This window comes from Rhipicephalus sanguineus, chromosome 6 (genome assembly GCF_013339695.2).
Source record: "Rhipicephalus sanguineus isolate Rsan-2018 chromosome 6, BIME_Rsan_1.4, whole genome shotgun sequence".
NCBI lineage: Eukaryota > Metazoa > Arthropoda > Arachnida > Ixodida > Ixodidae > Rhipicephalus > Rhipicephalus sanguineus.
Window position 1 is genome coordinate 78,666,135 of NC_051181.1, and position 21,079 is coordinate 78,687,213.

The 21,079-nt window shown below is 46.1% G+C and overlaps 2 protein-coding genes and 1 non-coding gene across 3 annotated transcripts in view; 1 reads left to right on the forward strand and 2 right to left on the reverse strand.

The window, feature by feature from the left end:
• The window catches only part of LOC119397932 (uncharacterized), a 61,667-nt gene extending 50,686 nt beyond the window's left edge, over window positions 1-10,981 (forward strand). Inside the window, exons 13-14 of the mRNA XM_037665234.2 lie at window positions 10,330-10,389; window positions 10,849-10,981. Coding sequence (XP_037521162.1) covers window positions 10,330-10,389; window positions 10,849-10,938 — 150 coding nt within the window. The 3' untranslated portion in view covers window positions 10,939-10,981. The remainder of the gene's footprint in view (window positions 1-10,329; window positions 10,390-10,848) is intronic.
• LOC119398081 (U5 spliceosomal RNA) lies at window positions 8,352-8,478 on the reverse strand. The gene has a single exon (XR_005184757.1). It is a non-coding gene; the product is annotated as a U5 spliceosomal RNA (small nuclear RNA).
• Window positions 10,982-13,972: 2,991 nt separating the features above from the next.
• The window catches only part of LOC119395926 (protein Skeletor, isoforms B/C), a 30,099-nt gene continuing 22,992 nt past the window's right edge, over window positions 13,973-21,079 (reverse strand). The window contains exons 4-6 of the mRNA XM_049416821.1: window positions 19,116-19,275; window positions 18,053-18,128; window positions 13,973-14,819 (exon numbers count right to left, since the gene is read on the reverse strand). Coding sequence (XP_049272778.1) covers window positions 14,657-14,819; window positions 18,053-18,128; window positions 19,116-19,275 — 399 coding nt within the window. The 3' untranslated portion in view covers window positions 13,973-14,656. The remainder of the gene's footprint in view (window positions 14,820-18,052; window positions 18,129-19,115; window positions 19,276-21,079) is intronic.

Sequence of the window (21,079 nt, forward strand, 5' to 3'; positions counted from 1 at the left end):
ACCTAAAACGGTATCTTGAAGCGACCTTCCGCCGTGATCCTTTCACATCCATAAACAAGATTATCGCTGGATGCACCGGCGGTAATGCAACGAGCAATGACGTTCTCAGCTCATTTGCTCAGCATTTTCGGCATAGTGCCAGGTTGGTGTGGCTTGTAAATGGCCGCATGTCTCGCAACAGTGAAAGACCAAAAACACAGCCCTTTCTCCCAAACTTCACCACCACTGCACGCATTGGCACACTCGGCCATGATCTCATCAATCGACAGAATTGTGGAGTTAAGAGCTGCATTATCGACGAAAACATTATTGTAAGCGATTCTATTGGAGGCATAAAAGAGCCGAGCATGCACAGCATGCTAGCATGACTACAGCAATGACTTGCAAGTAAACAGAGTGCGAGAAGACCATGCCGTCTCTGGTCTTGGTGGCCTTAATTTTGCCAACACCTCGCACAAAAAACATTTTAGAGCTATGTGACCTTACAGATGGCTGTAAATTGCAAAAGATGATTGAATAATTGGTGATTGAATAAATGTTTAGGGGTAAAATAGACTTCAAATATTCCCGAAAAAAAATTGTGAAGTTAGAGAAAATAAGCGATTTGTCGCATGTTTGACTGTATTTTTCATACTGATGCGGTCCAAGTAAAAATCCTCGTCATGCGGCGTTTGATAGAAGACTTCGTCGTTAAGTAATGAGGAAAGTCTAATGAAATAATTTTTTTTTGTTTTAAGGAAGAAAATAATTTTTGAATTTGGCCCTCCGAACGCGGCCTGCATTTCATTTTGTTGCCACTTCGCCGCAAAGCACGTGGTCGCCCTTCCAGCTGACACTCGTCACAGGCAGCGGCAAGATGCGAGATGTATGTCAGTGGCTCGTGAGTGCTCGAAAGTCTTGTCGCGTCGATCTCAGGGCGACGAGTAATCAATTCGCGTTACAATGTGAGCTTGCTTGGCGGGCCCAATGTGAAGTATGGACGCCCGAGAGCAGCCTATGGCGTCGTTGGCACAATGTGCTAGAGGCCGTCTGCACAACTAGCATACACATACTGAAAGAAATAATGCACATTGTATACACGTTTTTTCGGGGTATACGTGTTGTGCAGACGGCCTCTAGCACATTGTGCCAACGACGCCATAGGCTGCTCTCGGGCGTCCATACTTCCCATTGGGCCCGCCAAGCTCACATTGTAACGCGAATTGATTACTCGTCGCCCTGAGATCAACGCGACAAGACTTTCGAGCACTCACGAGCCACAGACATACACGTCGCATCTTGCCGCTGACTGTGACGAGTTTTAGCTGCAAGGGCGACCACGTGCTTTGCGGCGAAGTGGCAACAAAAAGAATGCCGGGCACTTATGGAGCGCCAAATTCAAAAATTATTTTCTTCCTTAAAACAAAAAATGATTTCATTAGACTTTCTTCATTACTTAACGACAAGTCTTCTATCAAACGCCGCATGACGAGTATTTTTACTTGGACCGCATCAGTATGAAAAATACGGTCAAACATGCGACAAATCGCATAAGTTCACAATTTTTTTCGGGAAGATTTGAAGTCTCTTTTACCCCTAAACATTTTTGTACTATAACACACTTTCCTGAAAATCATACTACTATTAAGATTGGTTAGAGGGAGTTCGAGATAGCACAAGAAAAAATCACGAACATTGAAGAGTTTTGTAGTTTTTGAAGATACGTAGCTGGTAGTGAAACACAAAAATTTCGGAATTAGTGAATAGGACATCTAAACAGAACCTCTGCGATAGCGCCAGCGTGGTTTCAAAGCTGAACACAGAAAAATAGATTTTATATACATTTTTCTATTAGGCGCGGTTTAACAAATACAAGCGAACTTCGAGGGGGCGCCATGATCGTCAAAATTTTTATCGAGCAAAAATGTTTTGCCACAATACTCTATGTGGCACAGGAAAAAGGCACAAATTTTATCAGCAAAATCTGCGATGTGCGAGCGCCACGTCTGGGACACTTGGCATGGAATGACCCAATAATAATATCTGGGGTTTAACGTCCCAAAACCACGATATGATTATGAGAGACACCGTAGTGGAGGGCTCCGGAAATTTCGACCACCTAGGGTTTAACGTGCACCTAAATCTAAGTGCACGGGCCTCAAACATTTTCGCCTCCATCGAAAATGCAGCCGCTGCAGTCGAGATTCTATCCCGCGACCCGAAGGTCGCGAGATCGAATGACAGGGTCAGCAGTTGAGTGCCATCCATAACCACTATACCACCGTGGCGGGGCTTATCCATTGAAGTTGCAACTAGCAACTGAGCAAAGAGGCTTATCCATTTGAGAGGCCTGTTTTATAAAGAAACTGACTACGAGCAAGACTTCGATTTGGGCGAGTTGGTACATGCTTAGCTGGGGAAAAACAGCGCAAAAAAGGACGAGGACGCAGGAACACAATACACTGTACGAGCGCTGAACTTACAACTGACATCTTCATTGCACCAACCGCTCGTTTTTACAGCGCATCAAGCCGAGCACGCCATTCCAATCAAACCGCCAATCAAAATCATCAGGTATGCAAACTACATTGTCACTGAAAGCTATCACATGTGCATGAATTACACCGTGCGCATGCATCTTCCACACTCAGATAAAATGAACAAACCAGTTCCTAACAAGGATGAACAAGCAACAACAACAAAAAAAACAGCAATACCTTCCACGTTTTCTATGATGAAAGAAGTGAGGGCTAAATTCGGTGCAACAATGTTGTCATCAAGGCTTAGATGGGACCAAATTTGGCAATAACGTAAAATTTAGCGCTGCCGGATTTTTATAGAGTATGGACGAAGCTCAAAAATGTAACCCAACGCTGCAGTAATCGATGACAAACGCTGCTGCAACCGCTACAACATGAAGATCAAGCACTCACCGTTAAACCGATGGTGGAGACGTCAACTTCAGAGAACATGTCCAACTCCTTTATATGTTCTATTGAATCCCGCCCCGTCCACGGCTCGTCGAAAGTGACGACGGCATTTCTGTCGCCGTATGTAACGAGGCACATCGATGACATTGGGCGACAACGGCGCAAGACAAAGAACAGTTCTCAAGCCTGCCGCGGTACATGCATTCGCTCACACATACACGGTGTAGTGTCTCTACGACTCGATTGCTCTAGTCCTGAAACACCCAAAAGTGAAACGAAGCCAGTGATTAAAACAAAACGAACTTATTTACTGATACACCAAAATAGGAAACGTCCACGCAGCTCAAAAGGTTCGCTGGCGACTGATGTTTTCCCGGTCCGCTGGGCCTGGATTCTCCTCCTTGCACCACAAACACACGCACACAAAAACAACCACCGACACTGGCATGGGCGTCAACAGGATTTTGCCTTGGGGGGTGCAAACCCGTGTTACATCGCGTCTGGGGGAGGAGGGGAGAGAGAGAGAGAGAGAGCTGGCATAGCTTGGGGTGGGGGGGGGCAAGTGCCGGTGTGGCTTGAGGGGGGCAAGTGCCCCTTTTGCACACGTGTCCCCCGTTTTATGGCCCACTTCGAAGGGGAGAACAGTAGCGGTTTCAGTCAGGCGCGCTTTCAATGTTCAAAGGACACGGTCGCGGGGGCCGTATGCTAGACGCGTGGCTTCCCAGCACTCCGAAACATACTGTCCGCGCCACACGGAACGTATCCACGTGCGGTCCTCGCTGCCATGACCGCTGATTTATCAGTAGCTCTACTGATGTATGTAATTTCTGCTGATTCAGTGAAAAGGCGACGGAATCTACTGCTTTTTGGTCTTTTTACAGAAATGAAAGGAACCTCTACGTTTTTTTTTAGTAAAGTTTACATTAATGCGATATCACCAGACAAACAAGAAATTTCCTTCTTTGCGATGTTCTCAAACGCAGCACTACTTTTGACTGACGAGCCATAGACACCTTGAGTTTCATAGAGTAAGTATTACAGGAAGCTCTATGTTATGAGCAAATACCAGCAAGTCGTGAGGCAGAAATGTGAATGCACAACGCGCCCCACAGCACAGGTCCTACCTTTACCGCTCAATAAAGGTCATCCTGTCATCTCTCTTAACAATTTTATTTTAGTTATTTATTCATCCACTTATTGCTTACAAGAAACGAACGAGCATTGTTACGGCCACTAATATACATTTTCCAGGAACTGACACTTCGCAATGCACTTAACGTGAAAATATGCTCAGTAGTGAAAGGAGATCTACCCGCTCACCCCCGCGCCCCTCCCTCTCCTTCTCGAGGCATGCGGGAGTAAGTGTTGCCATTCGTCCTCCCGTTCCTCTCATTTTGACGAAGGACCAAGCAGTTACCCTCCGAACTTTGCGCACGGCACGCATGCTTCTGTAGTTCGTCCTTCGAGGGAGTAAAGCGCCCTTTTTCGGATGAACTGCGCAGTTGCTCCCGAAAACTTTTTAGAGTGTAGGCACTCTTTCGTCCCTGTCGGACGATTGCTTTCAAGAGAACATTCAATAGAATATTTTGCAAACTAGCAGCTGTTCCGCGTACGAATACAAGCGATGAGCGAAGCTCCCTAGAAATGGGACGCAAACGACTATGCGCCTGATCTGGCGGCTGGCTTTCATGAAGACGGTAGGATGGGGAGCGGGTGGGGAGAGCGTTGACTGCGCTCGGTTGCCGGAACGACTGAGCGAGTGAGTGTGCAGCGCACGCAGCGTAGGGAGACAGGTGGGAGAGGGGTGCAAGCGGTTATGCGGCGAGGAGGTTCGACGGCTCAGCGTTTCATTGTCACTTTGCGCCGGCGCGGGGTGGGGAGAGCATCTGCTACTACCTTCGACAAAGCGCCCGTAGTGCGCTAGAATGATGGTTGTCATTTCACAATCCACGATAATGGTAGTGAAAGTGAAGACGACCATTATAACAAGTTGTGCACAGAGCTTATTTCTTTTTACCTCGAATTTCTGGTTCGCTAGAACCAAACCGCTCAAGGCCTAAACATTTCCTCTTAAAGCACCGGCCACTGCAACCTAAAGCGATGCTTAGCCCTTTAATGCCTGAATTATGAAAGCGCCGAAGAAAAAAATTTGTTTTTCATTTTCAGCTTTAAATAGCACCCTTAACTTAAATCAGCAGTTGTATTATCCAAAATGCAACGTTAATGCATACTTTTAGGTATGTCGCGAATTCGCGACAACCGGCACTTAAGCCAATAGTAGCTCAATATGTTCAATGCAACGCAAGTACGGCATCGCCGCATCAATGAAGCGGATCTCTTCAGGGCGACGTAACTTGGCGTCGTCATTTTTGGTAAATGCAAGTTTGACATTATTTCCTCCTACCAATCACGTGACATCGTGTCGGCCACCCTGTGTGCCCTAGACTCCGCCGCCCGGTATAGCCGACTTCTTGGGAGCCGACAGAATGACATGAGTGTGACGGCACCGAGAAATAGATCTAGCTCACCACGAGACAGAGCCAGTCCTTTGTTCGGATTTTTCTGCGTCGCAAACAGATTGCTCTGCTGAACGATGTGTGGTGTGAAGGTGTCATAAAAATTCCTTGAAATATTCAATATAGGAGCTCGGACAGTGTCACATTGAGGATGAGCTGTTTTCTAGTGTGGCACTTCCCGCTGTTCTTGACAGACTTTTTTTTCAAGCACACTGCATGTTTTGAACAGGCACTAGCTTGGCTGGTCTACCACATCTTCGTCTTCATCCTCACTGCTCGATGAAGACACTCGTGCTTGTGCATGAGGATCGACATCGTCGTCTTCGCTGTCATTGAGACAAATGTCGTCACTTTTATCTTCAGGTGGCAAGCGCCTGCGAAGCCTTTTTTCGCCATAAAATGAGCGGAAGTCCATCATGAACTTGTCATACCAGCAGTCATCACTGAATGACTCAAATGCCGGATGTCGCGAATTCGCGACATACCGCAGAAGCGAGGATTGAGCAGGAAATAACGTACTTCAAAACAACGTAACATGTCGTGTGCAATCTCTTGTAGGCGTGCACATCGCAAAAATTTTATAGGAGATGGAACTTACGTTCTCGCGCAGAAAACAACAAAGAAGTGAGAGCTGTTGCACGTGCTTCGCGCTCTCCGGCAACTGATACATAGAGAAAGTCTATGACTGATACACAGCACTGGGTTCCAGCTTGCAATACCTTACATGCAATGGCGCTAGATGTCTCGTGCTGAAAGCTACGTTCGCCGCAAATACGTGACGGCCGCCGGTGAAGGCATCAACGCGTTTCGTCTGTTAATTAATCGGCGTTTTAGAGGCGAAGCTCCTTAAGGCGGCACCCGTTCGTCCCTCGTCGTAGTCGTAGTAGTCGTAGTGCGCAACCAGTCTTACGCTTTGACCTCCAAGGTGGTGCCGGTGGGAGATTTCTCCTGTGCGTTGTTGAACAATAAAAAATTCGCAACGTGCGCGTTAACTAAAAGCCGAATTCTTCTGTCTCTCATTCCCCATTAGCAGCCATTGGCATGTTCTAGTAGGAAACGTTAGTAGAAGTAGAAGTGTAAGTGTTAGCTAAAAGCCGACTTCTTCTGTCTCTCATTCCCATTAGCAGCCATTGTTTACCTCCAAGGTAGTGCCTGGTGAGATTTCTCCTGTGCGTGATTAAACAATAAAAATTTTGTTCAAAACGTCGTTGATTGATGAAATAAACCAACGAAAGACGCCAGATGTTTTGTAAAAGAAAAACGAAAGAACGCCAGATGTTTCTAAAGCAAAACGAAAAGACGCCAGCTGCTTAACGAAAGACGCCAGATGTTTTCTAAAGCAATGGTTTTCTAAACAATGAAAATTCACAGCGTACATGTAAAATTAAAGTGAGCTGCAAGTCGTCATAACTCATCGAACCTTTAGTATAAACGCGCCCGATCTCACGTCGGTGATGATGTACTGGGCAGAATTCACGGAAGATTCACGGTTTACCGATGAACCTCCGCAGCTTCGCCCACTCATCATCATTCACTCCGTGGATATGCTGTGATTTTTTTCGGTATGTCGCGAATTCGCGACAACCGGCAGTAAAGGGTTAGGAGAAGAGAGCATCAACGGTGACCGCGGGGTGCGGGCCTAAGGAGCTTTCGCTCCTAAAAAAAAATCACAGCATATCCACGGGGTGAATGATGATGAGTGGGGCGAAGCTACGGAGGGAATCATCTGTAAACCGTGAAACTCTTCCGTGAAATGCGCCCAGTACATAATATAAAGTGTGTGAAACATCGTGTATATATTAAACATCAAACTTTTATTGTACTGTTGGTTTACGTGGTCCCTTCATTATCACTTGTGATCGGTGAAATGCAAGGAAGAAGTCCGCTGTCGAGCGAAAGAGCGACCGCATTCCCCGCTCGCCCTGTGCGAATTAAAGGCAAGGCTAGAGGAAAGAAAGGACGCGCGTTCCACGACGCGAGGTCGGTAGCATGCCCAACGAAAGCCAACGGAACGCGATCGTGCAAGTGCTCCGGCCGCTCCGGCTTCGCATCGCCTCATGGTTCCATTTAGCGTCCCAAAACCAAATATATTGCTCAAGGTGTGCCTTGCGTTTTTCGTAGAAATAATTTCTTTATCATGTACATTAAGATGGAAAGTTGAAAGCTCACTAGAGTGTATCGCCCGCAAAATATGTCTTTTAGTGTGATTTAACTCTCGTACGGCAGGGTCCTCGCGCCGTTGCCGGTCCACCTCGCCCGTTGACGATCGGGAGAGGTGGCTACATACAACTACTACTACTACACTTTAAGAAAAACATCTGGCGTTCTTTCGTTCTGCTTTTACAAAACATCTGGCGTCTTTCGTTGGTTTATTTCATCAATCAACGGCGTTTTGAACAAAATTTTTATTGTTTAATCACGCACAGGAGAAATCTCACCAGGCACTACCTTGGAGGTAAACAATGGCTGCTAATGGGAATGAGAGACAGAAGAAGTCGGCTTTTAGCTAACACTTACACTTCTACTTCTACTAACGTTTCCTACTGGAACATGCCAATGGTTGCTAATGGGGAATGAGAGACAGAAGAATTCGGCTTTTAGTTAACGCGCACGCTGCGAATTTTTTATTGTTCAACAACGCTCAGGAAAAATCTCCCACCGGCACCACCTTGGAGGTCAAAGCGTAAGACTCGTTACGGACTACGACTACTACTACTGCTGCTACTACGACGACGACGATTACGAGGGACGAACGGGTGCCGCCTTAAGGAGCTTCGCCCCTAAAAAGAGGGTCTATCTATTTGATAACAGCCAACCATGGTGGTTTTCTTACATCCGTCACCGAAATGCGCCATTCGCAAGGCAGCTAAAGTTCATCGTCTACTAACACGTTGTCTTTGATACTTTCTTTGCACTTCTTAGGCCTCGACCACACGGGCAAGGCCTTTCAAAACTTGGCCTGTAGGCTCATTTGAGAGGATCCCTCCCCACGGTAATCTTTAGTAAAAGGCGAAAGATTAGCACGCAATATACCTGAGGAGGGACCAGAGCGATGCCAAAGAATTCGAGACCACGAGCTGCCATTTATGAAGCGCAGCTCACGTTTCCTTGTACAGCCGCTAAAATTTAACGCTATTACAAATGATCAGTTGCATTCGATTCACACTTTCAGAAAAAAATTGATATATGCGTGCTTCGTCGGGTAGATCTTTTAGTTAGTATTATAAGAAAATTGCAGTTTGTTCGTCTCATTTTCCTTTTATTGTGTGCTGAAGCGCTCATTCTTCCATTACAGCTGAAGTAGGTATTATCAGCGACACCTGACGCTGTGCCATTAATTTTACCTGTTTATGCCGTATTTAGCATTCGGCTTTATTTAAAAGCTGTTAGGCAACAACATCCCACATTTGACGCCGCCGATGTCTCCTTGGGTACTGGGAAATCGCTCTTCACGCATCGTCGTGGTTTCTTACTTTGTCGGCACGGTCCTGAGCACGTCATCGAAGCCCCGCGCTTCTCGTTTTTAAATGTTCTCGTCGTACAAGGGGGCCCTTGAAGAAAAAAAAACGCGTTATGTTTGAACTGAGCCATCATTTATGTTAAAATTTTTTGCTATTTTCTTGAATTCAAACAAATCGCCACTACCATTTCAGGTTAATATTAAAACAAAAAAATATTACTCTTCTTGTCATGGCATGTCATTCACAACCATATGTTTTTTTATGCCTTAATGCACATACACGGCTTCGCGACGCATGCATCGTGTCATTTGTTGTAGTATTGTAATAAGTACGGCGTGCATGTCATGTCATTAATGTCATGCCTTGTCATTATTCTGTCAGGCACTCACGTCGTGATACGCACATTCCGGCGCATACCACGGTAATGAAACGAGCACCGTGGCATCACAACGGCACCTTGTAATTTATTTATGTCATAGCATACTTGATATGCGCGTTATGCTAATCAAGTCAAGACCTGTAGTTCCTGCTTGGGCGAGTTGGTGATAGTTCATGTTTACGTGTGAAGCAGCGCAAGGAAACCAGAGGCACAAGGCGGCGGTGTCCTGTCGTGTCGTTTCGTTCCTTTTGTGCATTGCCTCAGTGCGCCGCTTCACACGTGTTTGTCATACACACCGGTCAAGCCACCCAATTTTCTGGTATACACCAAGTTGAGGAATTGACCGCGAGAGCACCAAGACGCAAACGGATAGATAGATAGATAGATAGATAGATAGATAGATAGATAGATAGATAGATAGATAGATAGATAGATAGATAGATAGATAGATAGATAGATAGATAGATAGATAGATAGATAGATAGATAGATAGATAGATAGATAGATAGATAGACAGACAGACAGACAGACAGACAGACAGACAGACAGACAGACAGACAGACAGGCAGGCAGGCAGACAGACAGACAGACAGACAGACAGACAGACAGATAGACAGATAGATAGATAGATAGATAGATAGATAGATAGATAGATAGATAGATAGATAGATAGATAGATAGATAGATAGATAGATAGATAGATAGATAGATAGATAGATAGATAGATAGATAGATAGATAGATAGATAGATAGATAGATAGATAGATAGATAGATAGATACGGCTCGTATACCGTCATTATGATGCTTCGGAGCATAATGACGTAGGCACAGTCATTTCTTATTAGTGTGGTCTACCTTTGTTCTCTCACAAGCGTATGGTACCGAAGTGGAGAAGGTTTTCGTGATTTTCCACGCCTTTTCCTTGTATTCGTTTCTCTTGTCAACCTCTAAACTAACCAATGCATGTTCACTCTGCCAGGCTGTTCTTGTTTTTCCTTTGTTTTACTCGCATACTACGAAAGAATGAATTAAATACAGAATGTTCATTTTATTACACATGCAGTTATACAAGCAATACACTGCCTACTTGGGACAGACGAAGGGCATTATCGACGCCAGAACAGTAAGTTCTTCGATAAAGCCTACTATCGCATTAAATGTTCCGTAAAGCTCGGGCAAACTGAATCAACAGTATGGCTCCACAAGCAGAGAGATTTAAAAAAAGTACCGAATGCCGCACCAAGTCAGATAGGACAGAGCTCTCACTTACAACCGAACCGAGGTTGTAAGTGTGCGCTGTGTCTTATCTGACTTCTTTTGTCAAACGTTCTGCGCACAAAGAAAGTATTTTCCTTTTAGAACGCAATACCAGCCAGGCCAAGTAGCCACCCTGTCGTCTGTATGAGCTGGTTTATTCCCTATGAATGTGTCTTGAATGCGGCTTCTCTAGGTAATCCCAAATAAATACAAGTTTAGTGCAATAATGTGGCAAGTTCAGTTATGTGATCTTTATTTTGATGTTGCCAGCATCAGCTGGAACGAAGCGCAGTTTCTTTACGCTGAATTTGACGCTCGCTTTCAGAGATGCATGCAGCAGGTCGTCGGTGCCCAGGGCGCAGCGGCGCTACAAGGGAGCCAAGGTAGCAAGAAGAAAGCACCGGCGCGAGGCTGAACTGATACTGGCTCGAGGAAATAAAATCAACTTGAAAATGTGCCCCAGATTGCTTGAATGTCTGCTCGGTGTTAACGTCGCGTAGACGATACGGCTCAGCCGGTGTAAATCCGACAGCACTTTCTCGGCACTCAGATCAGACACAAACTGTGACGTAAGGTCTCACTTGGTGGCTATAATGTATACATGAATGTTAATGTGAAATGCAGTGTTTTATTTTCGTAGTAGGCTCCCTCCTGCGCAGATGTTTACAAGCTTTCATGAAAAATATGTCTATACTCCCATCTCACCCCTATTGTTCAGCACTACCAAGGCCATGACGTGTAAGCAAGCCACACGCTTGCGCAGCGAAACATATATTTGCAGATATAATTACCTTACAGTTGCCAGGGTTGACACATTTGCGCTTGTTTGGCACGTGTTACGTCACAGCGATGCGTGATACGCTCATTCTTCTTCGCATTTATGTCGTGTGCATGTCATTGCTGTATCAGTAACCCCCGGCAACTCTCGTTACAAAACAAGATGGCAGCGCCCACGCAGGCGTGACCGCCCCCTTTGAACCGAACTTGCGCTTGCTATTCGCCCACTGCGTTGGCAGCAACAAATAAATGGTGAAATGAGCCATCGCTTTGAGCCATCTCACGCTGAGGGCAAACCATCAGGCATATTTTGTCGCTATTTGCGAGGTCAGCTGTTTGTTTAGCCAGGCCTGCTAAGCCTAACGCTTCGAGAATTTGATGATGGTTCTTGTAATCAGAGCAATATAGCCACGAAAACATTGCTGTCGAAGCGTCAGCACATTAATCTAAAGCACATACAAGCGTCAGTTTGTAACTTACGGGTCACACAGCGCACGATGAAGACTTGATAAATTCGAAGCGGAGGGCACCAGCTGCGGTAGGTGTAGCCATGTTTTTCTATTTTGGAGATGCCGTCTGTTCGCCCCATAGTTTCCTAAAATTAACTAGAGGGTACTCTGGCGCTGCGATCGTTCAGCCACCATAGGAATGATGGGTAGTACACGGATCTGCCTAGTCTTCGTACTGGCGGGCTTCAAACGCACTTGCGGCTTTGTTTATTGCTGTGTTTTGGTTCTCTTTCCGTTAAAAGAATGGATCGATGTGAACTTCGTGACCAGATTTGAATTTGTGAGCCTAAAAAGGTTAAAGCGGTGAAGTGGCACTGCTGACTTTTGCTGAACTTCGTCTTGCTACAAAGCGGATGCAAGCGACGCGTATCCAAACGGAGCCGAAAGAACGAAGTTTAGACAAATCCGTGTACTACCCATGATTCCCATGCTGGCTGAAGCGCCATGCGTTGCAGCTCCCATAGACACTAACGCCAGAGTTCCCTCTAGTGAGTATTGTAGGAAACTCTATGGTTCGCCGTATACGCATGCGAGCAGACGCCAGGGAGACGCTGTGCAGACGACGCGATGCGGATGAATACATGTGGAGTGGCTAATTGCCCTTCCTATTGGCTAAGGGACCCTGTAGCCTTCACAGTGCTATAGGGTACTTCTGGCATGGATTATAGACCACGTGGCATAGACACATAAGATCTGAATTGTAGCACCCTGTAAATATCGAAACACGACATAGACGCATTTAATTCATAGTTACTGTAATTTGTTACAATGAAATACCCGTGAAACGATAGTTATAATACTTGATGGTCGTGTGCATTTATGCCGATATAGTTATGACAAATCATTTTGGCGGAGGCCCGCAAGGTGGAGGCACAGTCCACTCTGCTTAGGGGTGTCGAATACTATGTGATAGCTCCCTATGAATTTGCGTGCTTTGCAAGCAGGTGAATGGCAATTTTCTCCCTTTCATTCAGCAATAGTTACTCTAGGCCAAGAACATATTGCTTGCTTACACCCTTGACCAGTTTTTCCGTTGCTGGAAATAAACGTTGTGCCTCGATGATTAAGTTCAGCCTAATTTTCATACTTGAGTTGATTGGAGCGCTCCTTGCTTTCTAAGCACGGATATGTTATTCACGTATGTCTCACTTTTGTTGGCATGCAGCCTTGTACAAAAAGATATGTTCGTATCGCATATATGCGCAGAATGTAGGTGATAAATAACGGCCAGATGCCCTTATGCTGAACATCGACTAATTTAAGTATAAAGTATGAAACGACTGGCCACACAGTGCAGAGAAGATCAATATATAGTAGCGATTATACATAACGGCGAACCATTGTCACACAAGTCCATAGGAACAGTAAAATTTCTTGTGCCTTGGCCTACGGTCTCGCATATGCGCAAGGCCACGAAAGCTCTCTTGTGCTTCTTGAGGACCACCGGACCTCACGAGAGACTGTGAACTAACAGCGCGAGTTCGTGTTGTGTATATTCAAGCTAACTGTTCATACTTCTCTTTCTTACTCTTCTTCTGTCTTCTCTACACTTTCCTTTCTATTATTCCCCCTTCCCCCACCCCAAGTGTACGGTAGCCAACCGAGCCAAAGCTTAGTTAACCTCCCTTCCTTCCCTCTTCATTTCTCTCTCTCTCTCTCTCTTATGCGTTGCTGGTTTATTCACGTCTTTGAATTCTGTTTTATCATGACGAAGAGAGGATACGGAAGACAAAGGCAGGGTGGCAAAAAAAATTGAACCGATTCATTTTTGATAATAGAAAATATCTGGTATTTTACAAGCCAAAGCCACAATATGATTATGGAGCACGCCGTAGTGGAGGGCTCTGGATCATTTCTACCATGCACCTGGGGTTCTTTAACGTGCATCTAAATCTAGTGCACCTAAGACACGGGCCCTAGCATTTAGCCTCAATCAAAATGCGACCACCACACCTGGTATTGAACCCGCTTCTTCCGGGTCAGTAGCCAAGCACCGAAACCACTGTACCACCGCGACCGTGGTTCATCTTTCAGAGAGCACGGTTTATTTTCCGCTTTATAAATGTAGTCATCACTTCAAGATGGTCAATAGTCTTCCGTCTCGATGAGCAGAGCCTCCGCACAGGCGACGTATCGCCATCAATAACCACAGTGCACAAAAGGTCGAGTTTTACGCATTTATTGGTGAAAGCGCCGTCTTGGTGTATCATTTCTGATCAAGACCATAATGCAAGGAGCTAGGGCGAGCGCCGCAAAAACGTTGAAGACACGCAATGTGACTTCAACAGGCCCAAGAATAACTTCCTAGTGACGTAAAAATGTTGTTGACGCGGATGACTACACTGTTATCAGTTTATTTGAAATGAAAAGGCGAAATATGAGGCTGAGCGGCACGCCACAATTTGTAGCTTGCAAAGGCAACCGTGGTGGTACTTCTTTTAACATTCACTCCGTTCTGTGTGTAATAGGTGTGTAAAGAGAGTCACTCGTAACGCTGAGCCGAAAATCATTTCCGCTTGCAGCACTTAGTGAGGCACGTGTGTTCCACATAATAGCTTACACATGCGCCGAGTTCTGGAAAAAGGTGAGACTCTCTTCAGACCCTATGAATGTTTTTCCCACATGTTCAGAAACCATACACTATCACTTGCCCTGTGGCTATGTCGTAAAGCACAGGTACCGCGTTCACTTGCACGACTGTTAACTTTCAAGATGTGTGGCAAATCACACACGCCCTTTAGTTTACGTGTGTAAGAGAGCCTCATATTTCTCTGCAGGCCAGAATGTCCAGCTGTGTACAAAGCTAATGGAGTTTTTGGAACGCGTCCATTTTACACGAATTCCTGCTCAGGCGGCAGGTAGGTTGAGGTTCTTCGGTATGCGCACGTCACCGAAGTTCTCCTCGTAGGTGATGCAATAAACGGCGAACCAGTCGACGTCGTTGAATGTCAGGCTTCCTGGAAGCGTCAGTGTCACGTCCTGGCCAGTGTAGCCCTTCTTAATCTTTGTTCTGCAGCGAAGAGATAAAAACATGTACGTTAATAATGGCGTGAGAGAATACCGGCAGTGCGGAAACAACAATTCGTGCTGAGCGCAATACAAACATGTACAGTTGGCCTCAAAATAATACGGACCACGCGAGCGTGTGGCGAAACTGCTGCTGCGCCGTCTGGTGGAGAACCGTCTGCAGACGAGAGGATTGCTTTGGCCACGCAATCGCCGGAGCATTGCTCTCGACAGCAAACAGCTCACCACTAGAAGGCGCAGACGGTTATTTCGCCACGTGCTCACGTGGTCCGTATTATTTTGCGGCCGGCTGTACAGTGAACAGGATAAGCGTATGTGTATGCGCTTTAGCGGTAAGGCGTGCGCAGGGTCCCCCTTTATGGGAGGCGAAGGTTCATCGCGGCGCCCTCTTCCCTATTAAGTCAATGTACGGGGCAGACTTGGCGCACCCCTTTTCTTAGGAGAATAGGGGGGGGGGGGCACCTGCCCCACCCCTGCGCACGCCTATGGTAATAGTTCAAGATGCATGATTGCGGTAATACTTCAAGATGCATATAAATTACTTATCGTTTGTTTTAGACGGCAAGTCTTGCTCATGTTGTATTGCTAATATGTCATTGCGAAATTGCAGCTCGCCCACAAGCAACGAGAACAGATGGCAAAGGAAAAAATGCGAGTTGCTTGCCATTTAGTACTACATAGGCCTCACTGACGCACATACCTGCACGCTTTTTTTTGTACCTGCATGCGTAATAAGCCTCGCTTATTACGCATGCTAGTTTGTTTCTATGCTCACATGACAGCTTTTTCAGCGTGCTCGTCCGATTTCTTGGTCTTCTGTCCTTGTTCGTTGTTTGCGCGCTGCAATTTCCCAATGAATTCCTACCAACTCTCCCAACTATTACATTCGCTGACATGTCTTGCTGTGGAGTTGTCTAGCTGTAAATTGATTGGTGTCGACATGTATCAATGAGCGGGTCGAGGCCCCTGCTGTTAAATATGAGGTTCGTTTCTGCAGATGCCCCCATGTTGTCGCAGCGCCAGAAACGCGGGATCGAACAGCATTGGTGAACGGAAACAGTGACAGGAACAGCTTTTTAACACCGCACGAGAGATACTTCATTGCGCGTCTTTAGTTACCGATGTGCGTTCTTACCGGCATCCTCCTCGCCGCGCTATGAACATATATATATATATATATATATACATATATATATATATATATATATATATATATATATATATATATATATATATATATATATATATAGCCACGGGTTGAAAAATACAGTATTAGAGGCAGGCGAGTGAAATCAGTTGCAAATTGCTGACAGTCACCTTGCGCACTGCAGATAATTTTTTTGTTTTGTAAATAATTAATTTGTCAATTAGGATTATTTAACTTCATTGCTAAATACTGACTTTAGGCAATAAATGCGACTTGCAGAGTTCGAGAGCGGTTCAGAAACCCCCATTGAATTATTTACGATAAAGAAAGTCTCACGTATACCATTTTATCCAAGCTACAAAGAAAGCCCGCGAAATACAAAAAGAACCGCGGCTGAGAGCAGCATCTTCGCTGGTCGGCGAATGCGCTACTCACGTGGTTTTTGTTCTTGTGTTTCGCGGGCTTTCCTTGCAGCTTGGAAAAACATGGTATGGGTGAGACTTTCTCTATCGCAAATAATGCAATGGGGGTTTCTGAAGACGCCCTCGAACTTTGCAAGTCACATTTCTTGTCTAAAGTCAATGTTTAATAATTTAGTTAAATAATGCTTATTAAGAAATTAATTATTTACAAAACAGAAAACTATCTGCAGTGCGCAAGGTGACTGTCAGCAATTTGCAACTGATTTCCCTCGCCTGCATGTAATATTGTAGTTTTTAACCCTTGGCTAAAGATAGCTGGGACACCCGGTCAAGAGACCAAGAAACCGATAAAACCCTTTCCCGTTCTAATAATACCTAAATTATCAAAATTCGCCAATACCCTACAGCTAAAACGTCACAAGCAAACGAGAGTGAACTGTCCTTCACTTTCTCCGAGAGGGAGAGCCCCGAGTTTGTTAAGAGTTCTTGCATTCTGCGCGCCTTTGTAATAGAAGAAGTGGACCATAGCACAGCTTCTGAATCGCAGTGGTTGCTGCAATCATACTCGGTGATTACTGAGCTACTATTTTGTAGCTAGGTACTGTCAGCGTCTGCATTAAGCCAGCAATGACGCGGAATAGTTTATCTCAAACAACTACTCATTGGAGGAGCTGCAGAGAATTGTTACTGAAGCGAAGCGACCCCTACCTTATACTGAATGTTTCGACGACAACATCGACATCGACTTCACGGAGCCCAGAAAGAGTCGAACTCTAACTGTGAACTTGTGGTAAGCATCAGCCTTGCCGCTGTCATATAGTGTTGCAAAGATGGACTGGCAGAGCGTAAACCATGCTGCCCTAGCATGATTCATATGCAGCGCTCCTCTTACTGTTTTATCTCTATTTCGTTACCGCTGCGTCTCTCATTGATACCTAGCTGGAATTTCTTGTAACAGACACTTAGGCGGACACCCTCCTATAGCCTTCGAAGTCTAATCGTCTTAAAGGGGCCCTGCAACACTTTTCCAAGTAATCGTCGAATAGCTTCATTAAAAGAGTCTACTGCCTCACGAATTCACACCCGCAATTTTTTTAGAATCCGTCCAGTACCAGCGGAGCTACAAGGGATTCGTTGCGCGCTTTAAGCGCTTTCTCTCTTCTTGCGTAACAGCGACGGGGGGGGGGGGGGGGGGGGATGACACGGACACAAGAATCTACGTCCGTTCGTCAGCGCGCGTCATGGCCTTGACCACTTTTTTGTTCTTTTTTATTCAAACGCGCGGCCCACTTTCAGTGCGATCGCGAGCGAGCGCGCGGACACGTCGCGGCATCTCGCGGCGGCCGCGGCAACTGTGCGGCTCACGATACTCAAATGAGCCAATGGCCGTGGACTTTGTGCTTATAGCGCGGTCATTTCGGTCTATGGCATCATTTGTCGAGACAACAGCGAGCGATTTCTAGCTGACTTTGAGAATTAATTGTAAATTCCAGGCCGCGTGCTGCACCATTAGGTTCTGGCTCACATGTTCTCAGGAGCCTCGACTACCGATCGGCAGCGTTTTCTGACCGCGCTGCGAAAGCGTTAAAGGGCCCCTTTTAAATTTCTATAGCGTAACCGATCTTCTATAATCATGGGTGGGCTTACTCTCCGCTTGGAGTGGGGATCTTGGTGGCTCCCTTGTGGCTGACCTTGGCTCCCTTGCCCACCAAGAAGTACACGTCTGAAAGAGAAGTGAATCGCGGTAAGTAACGCTACTGCTTCACAACGATTAAGGAACAGCAGGTGGGAAAAGTTGACAATGTTGCGTGTGTGACTACTATATTCATATGGAGTGCCGCCACAAGGACGGGCTAAAAATATTTACGAAATGTTTATATTTCTCCTACGAATTACGTGTGTGACGCATGCGTGTGAGAACCATGTGACCGAAACAGTTCAATTCTTAAAACACATTTTACGCATTCCACAGGTTAGCTGCTTGAATGTGCACGTAAAATTATAACCCGCGGTGTCACCAGAAACATTAACGCTATGGGGCAGCTCATAACGTTCATGAGACATGTTTCCTTGACAACGCGACGCGCATTCACAGCGCAACTTCTTTCAGAACAAGGCATGCTTTATATGCCGCTACCTGAATGACAAGAGCGTGAGTGACGCTGGGCAGAGCGAAGATGCAAACACCAGTTATTTTCTGATACAATTTTTCGGGGTTTCTAAAGATAATGTGTCCGCAGCGGCGCCCAGTTATTGTTATAAGATACGTCATAACAACATGAGGTCAAAGTTACAGGGCCTTTAGTTCGTAAAACTCCAATTTGGCCGACGGACTTCGCTAACGCGGTCGCGATTATAGGCGTCTCCACTGACAACTGACTTCGGCTTAGAAACTTGTGTGTCAGGGCAAACTCTATTGAACATCAGAATTGTGGCGAATTGGGCCTGTTGGTTGATCATCTTAAGTCTGTTGAACAGTTACGGTATGTTATTTGTATTCTCAGAAGCGGCATGCATCAGCCTGTGCAGGCACAAGAAGGCCGCTTCAGTCGCTTCTTGTATCAAGATGTCCCGCTTTACAACGCGTGACATTTTATACCTCCATAAGACCAGAAAACAAGCAAATCGAATGGTCCCACAATGAGAGTTCAGTGACCCAAGCATGCGTCACATCCTTTTGTTGAATGTCGATGAGATCTTGCAAACTCACCGGGACCAGCACCATCGTAAGTGAACTTAGGGATGAAGATCTTCTTCTTGCTCTTGAGCACGATGGGGCCCGAGCCGACGTTGTGCGCTCTCTTGGTGAGCGCTGGCAATGTAACCGGTGCGGTCGCCTTGGTCGCTGTCTTGACCGCCGGTAGAGGAGACTGCAAGGCAGGAACAACATAATTCAGTCAGGCAGCACTTCCTTTAATGAGCGAGTACGACTATAAAAGTCTTCCACGTTGATTCGCAAGATGATGAACGAAACGGCATGCACACGCGGAGACAGGAGAACATACAGGGCAACGAAAATGCTGACTATCAAATCCAAGGGCGCACTGTTGCGAACAAGAAAGTAGACACAAAACTAATGTGCGCATAAACGGCAGCCCCACTAGTCAATCAGGCACACTCCACGCGAAATATAACTGTTTATTCATTCTCTTTCTCCTTCTGTATAACCGAAGGCTGGCCCACGCATGCTTTTATGCTATATCATTGGCATGCTAATAGGCCTTAACCATCAAACGCGTTTCTTCGGTCTCGTGTCTCTATAGTGATGCGCGTTCATCGAATTTTGGCCTGAATTTACAATGGCGGCAATGAAGCGAAAGTTTATACGGCGATCATCTGGCTAGTCACCTCTTATGATTAATCATTTTTAGCTTCAACGGCGAGGCTTAACGGTCAGCGCACCCCAGAACACAGGAGCGTATGTCCTGCATGATCCGTCGTCCCTGCCAAGTTTCGTTCTCAATCCTGTCCTCTAATTATGCATCAAATCGATCTCACTGGCGTTCACGCGCTCACGGTGTCACCAAGAGGCGTCAGCTACCCAGCAACAACAACAATAACTTTGCATAAACGTGCCCAACAAAGCAGTTTTCTATTCTAGATCAAAAATATTTGTGCGCTACCTTCGCAGACTTCGTCTTCAGGGGGCGTCAGAGGATTTGCGCAATGAGACCGCATTTTGTCTCTTAACGAAATTTCTCGAAGGCACCGATAGATAAGAGAGATAAGATTCTTTAATGAAATGCCCGGAGAGGTTAGCCTGGTTTGTCGCCTGGCTTGCTACTCCAGGTGTCGGGTGATTATGGTATACACAATGATCACATATACACCATATGCACACAAATAGTACGTACAGTCACAAACACACATATATACATAAGAAGAGTCCTTCACAGGCTTTGGTTAAGCTGAGTGTTCCACAAAAACGCCAAAAGCGCTTTTGTGCTGCGCATCGCACAACTGCTGTCTTGCCACGGGCCGAGAAGGTGCCGCAGCTCCAAGCTCGAGCCGTGTTGCAAATGAAGTGTCTCCTTCAGAATCTGTCGTTCTGCGTCGTAACGGGAACAGACGCAGAGTACGTGCTTTAGGTCTTCCCTAGTGTTACATGTGGTGCACGTGGGTGAGTCCGACTGCCTGATCTTGTGCTTGAAGTATTTCGTGTAGGCAACGTCGAGTCTCAGCCGGTGAATGCAAGTTTCATCTTGTCTGGTTAAGCCCTGCGGCACATGAAAGCTACATGTCGGGTCTATTCTGTGCAGCGGTCCGTACTGGTTGTTGACATCGCTCCATATTGTTCTCTGCAGATTACGCGCGAACGCAGACACCAGAATCGCTGCGTCTTTTCTTGAAAAAGGAATTTCAATTTCCTCAGATGCCGTGTCATGCGCAGCTCTGGCAGCGGAGTCATCTCGAACATTCCCTTCGATGCCGCAGTGAGCGGGCAGCCACTGCAGTACTACATCGTGGTGTAGTTCATGAGCATTATTGCCTAGGCGCCTGATGTCTAGGACTAGTTGGTCTTGCGTACGTGGAGATTTCAGGGACTGCAGTGCGGCTCGTGAGTCGGAGAATATCACCCAAGAGTCGGGTCTATTGTCTTTAATGTATGCAAGCGCCCTCTGCCATGCAGCCAGCTCAGTGGCAGCGGCGGAAGTACGGTGACTGAGAGTGGCT